Raw genomic sequence first — 4426 nt, forward strand, 5'->3', positions numbered from 1 at the left:
AATTTTGCCTTTTTTTCACAACTGCAGTCATGTGATGTATAAGTCCTGTACATAATTTATATAACTTTACTTCACAGAGTGTATAACTCTAATACTTATTTGCGAAACTTGGATTTTAATTATCACTGACCAAGATGATATAGTAACAATCTATGACAAAAAGTTGTCTAAGTTGTCAAGGAGTTTCATGACAACATACTAGAGTTGCAAAAAAAGAGGATACATAATCAAAAGGAAATAAATTCTATCTTTTAGCAGGTTTTTTTTCTCCTCTCCGCGCTGCTTTCCGTCTGGCTTCTAATTGCTTGGCGATCTGTAATTTATCGCCGATGAAACCATTGACCTTGTCCAGAACTCCTTCCCTGATGATGTTCATGTCAGCTAGGAGAAGCGTCGCTGCCAACTGGATCACCAAATAGCGACGGTTCACCTTCCTATCGAGATCAACGTGATCAAACCTTTCCCCCTCGTACATTAACATGTGCATCATGGCGAACAAGCCAGACTCGGTGTCATTTATAGTTTGATGATGCCAGGCAAACGGGATCTGACGGAACTGGAACGCCGGTATGTCTTTCCCTCCGTTCTTCTCTTTGACCCTCGACTCCACGTAGTCGCTCATGAGGCTCGCCTGGCAGAGGCAAGAACGTCAAAAAGTGAGATTGTAAAAGCGGTGACCCCACTTTTTAGTTGTTGAACATAATTACAATTTAATTCCACTTACAACAATGTGACCAGCTTTGCATATCTCCGATTGCCGCGGACTTGAATAGTACTTACAGTCCAGAAGATCAATCGTCCTAGAATTAAAGTTGATACACACACATGCATAATGGGCTTCAATCTTAATGGGTACGAAGATTAAATCAGCCTTGAAGCTGAAATCTGTCCCACAGTCGGTTCGGAATACGTCCCACGTATTGTACAACCTGTCGGTGTCCGGTGTTTGTTGGACAGGGTCTCGCACAAGGTTCAAGATTATTTCCTGTTCAAGTAGCAGTATATGTGTGAGGATACCAGTGGAGTTATAGGGGTTGTGCATTGGAGTTGCACAAAGAACTCTTATAGCATAATGAAGAATGCCCGAGTTCATACCGGTTGTTAATAACTCCTCAAAACAAAATGTTTAACTCGGGCGGGAATGTATAACTTTAGACTTAATTTCCATGAAAGTTTTAAAGAGGGTATGTGCAACTCTTATAACATATTAAAGGGATTGATTAGGACCATACCATATGACGGATACCGAAGAAAGACGAACGAAAAAGCCCGCAATCCTCTGCCTCCAATCGATTAAGCAACAAGGACCAACACTCAATCACTTTTTCATCCATTGGCGTCTCGGGGAGCATAGACAACATTTTCAACCTATTAATTGTTCCGTGCCGGCCATAACTCACAAGTGGTTCACTGTAGTTCGAACAAGCAGGAGTTAATCGAGGCTATAACGTATACTAAATGGGAAGGTAATCGCTATTAAAATGATCGCATAACTTCACCGGTGAAACGTATAAGCTAGATTTAGGAATGTGTAACCCCATTAACGATATTTATAACTTGGTGATGAAACATATAACTCCATGTATCACTCTAGGTATAACTCCAGGCCTCTAATGTATAACTCCAAAGTATATATTGTACAACTCTGACCATATACTGTAAAACTCTACTCAAAATACGGTAGAATTCCCAGTATGGAAATGTGTCTATATTAATAAAACTTAATATGATAAAAAAATAGGATTTTAGACAGCTTACTCATTTGGAAATTTGTAGTCATCAAGAAAACGTAGTCACCACTTGTTTGCGATACACCGGATGTCCCTAGTTAATGCCTTGTTCATCTTCATCATCTTGGCGACCACGGTAAGGTCGGCGTCTAGTTCGCCGACATATTTGGTGCAACCAAGGCCGTCGCCCTTACCCCGGGAGCGGCTATTAACAGCTGAGAGGGCCCGACTGGACGGCGTCCGCCCAGGCTACTTTGGAAGGTGGAGTCGGAAGGTTGAACCGACCTTAGAGCAAGGTCGTTTAGCGAATCGTTCTCTCCGGCGTTTCCAACACCTCTCTTCCTTCCACTTGTGTACCGACCTCTCGTTTATCACGCACCTCCTCCAATTCACGGTCTTTAAGCTCCTTAAAAGCTGATACCCTGGATAACACATCTTCCCTGTCCACGTTAATGTCACTGAGGACAAGGGTTGCAGCAATTTCCGCTCGCATGAGGTCATTGCTTTCCTCAGTCCCTAGGGTACAGTCGAATGGCTCTCCACGGTACAGCAACATATGAACCATGACGCATGAGACCACAGTCATTGGCGTATGTCCCGCTCCCCGCCGATTGAATTTAATGTTGACAAAAGGGAACCCTTCAACTCTCTTGCCTTTGTCGAGCCCTTTGTAGGCCATATACTTTCCCATTGCATCAGCCTGGCGGAAGTTAGGCAAGGCGTTTAAAAGCGGAATACCAATTAAGAAAACAAATGGAGATAATAATTAATCTAGTCACCAGTTTGATAGGACTTACGATGAATCTCGCGCAATCCCTCCGTACGGTAATTTGAAGATCGTCCTCGTAAGAACGATTATCAAGATACTCGATCCGCTCCGACAGAAATTTATACAAATGCAAGAGTAATGATCTTCATCACGCGAGGTGCTAGGGGACGAAAACCTACACACATGCACCAAAAATCTAAGAGTTATAAAACATAATAAGCAGATTAGAGGCATACATATTGTGCGTAGTTGGAATTATACTTTCTATTGCTAGAGTTATACATTATATGAGTAGAGTTGTACAATCAATTTCTAGAGTTACACAAAGTATATTGTTGCGATTGTACATTATGTGCAAGTAAGCATTTGCCTGGAGTTATACATTATCGTATATGCTTACAGTTGTACTTTATGTGCATAGAGTTATACATTCTATGGCAAGAGTTATACATTATATGTCCAGAGTTATGGAGTGAGGTTAGCCACTCATCGAAACTCTAAGCGTATCTTGTATAGCTCTACACAAAATAATGTATAACTTCAGTCCCCGCAACGAATAACTCTAGTCATTTCCAAAGCTAGAGTTATATAATGTATAACTCTTGCAATAGAATGTATAACTCTAGCCATAAAATATATAAGCGTAAGCATATACGGTGTAGTGTATAATTCCGGTATTACTCTAGGTATAACTCTAGGCCTAACTCCAAAGCATATATTGTACAACTCTAAGCATATCTTTGTTAAACTCTACGAAAATAATGTATCATTCCGTATGTAAATGTCTCTATATTGATATCTGAGCTCACCATATCAGAGTCCAGTTGGAATGGACTAGGACACGACTCTTGCCACATGTCCCACGCGTAACAAAAGCCTTCAGAATGATCAACAACCAAGTTTTTCTTCCTGCCTTGCCAAATTTCAATTGCTAGGGCCTATAAAAATGATAGACGGGGGTTGGCAGCTTATATCACAAGGTACGTACAAGTTGTCACAAAATAACTTGCGGAGTTCGAGCACACTTACAGAGTGACTTAGGCCAAAGAAACAGCGCGAACTTGAAACAGCTGCGGTGTTCGCGTGCGTAAAGCCGATTGAGTAGCACGGACGGCGATCGATGACATTTCCCTTAACTGTTTCCGGGCATCAACGACCGGAGATCAATACGCGTTATGCGGTTTGGTGTGGGATATGTGACCAATTGTTCCCCTACAAAGGATTAGCAAAATTGAGACACGCAGCAAGGGAATGCATTCATGGCTTGTTTGTCTCGTAGATTGAAATATAGGTAAAACTTATCTTTTACTTACGATATATTATGGTCGTGGAATTCATCAAATACATAATCCATTACATCCTTCCTCACCCTGAACACCGTCCTGAAACGTTCCTTGTTAAAACGCAACCACCGTGAGCATACGTCTTTGGTCGGTTGGTGCCCCGCAATCCCGAGAACAACCTAGGTTCTCGGTACAATGTCCATACACGGAAGGGGGTCGGTTTGAATGCAGCAAGAAGGGATGGTGGATCATGTCACATCGCGGCACATAAATAGGGGGTGGATGTGGTGCAACCGGCTCAACCCTAGCACCAGCGATTTCAACTACCAAACCTTCTTTGGCAAAGACCGATCATTCGCTCCTCAACCCCTAAGCAAATGCCTCATTCACCTCTGCCGTGCTCATGAAAGTCAGGGGGATTTCATTTCCAAGACATTCGGTTGAAGGATTCCCGGGTGATCTCCGCACCCTCGACAACATCTACGTTTACTCCCCCATTGTTAGAATGTTGTTCAACATTCTCAATTACATCCTTTTTCAAAGTGGCCTGAATGAAAAATAACAAAATTAAACGCCAAACGTATAACTCTGGCCATAAAATGTATAATCGTAAGCATAAAATGTATAACTACGGCCATATAATG

General features: G+C 42.0%; 1 protein-coding gene across 1 annotated transcript; it reads right to left on the bottom strand.

The window, feature by feature from the left end:
* Positions 1–244: 244 nt before the first annotated feature.
* LOC141651867 (uncharacterized) lies at positions 245–1334 on the bottom strand. Its single transcript, XM_074459559.1, has 3 exons — positions 1233–1334; positions 725–985; positions 245–631 (listed from the first exon to the last, which is right to left on the bottom strand). The coding sequence occupies exons 1-3, from the start codon at positions 1332–1334 to the stop codon at positions 245–247; spliced, it is 750 nt and encodes a 249-aa protein (XP_074315660.1).
* Between the last annotated feature and the right edge of the window lie 3092 nt (positions 1335–4426).

Source organism: Silene latifolia, chromosome 4 (genome assembly GCF_048544455.1).
Source record: "Silene latifolia isolate original U9 population chromosome 4, ASM4854445v1, whole genome shotgun sequence".
Taxonomy (NCBI): domain Eukaryota; kingdom Viridiplantae; phylum Streptophyta; class Magnoliopsida; order Caryophyllales; family Caryophyllaceae; genus Silene; species Silene latifolia.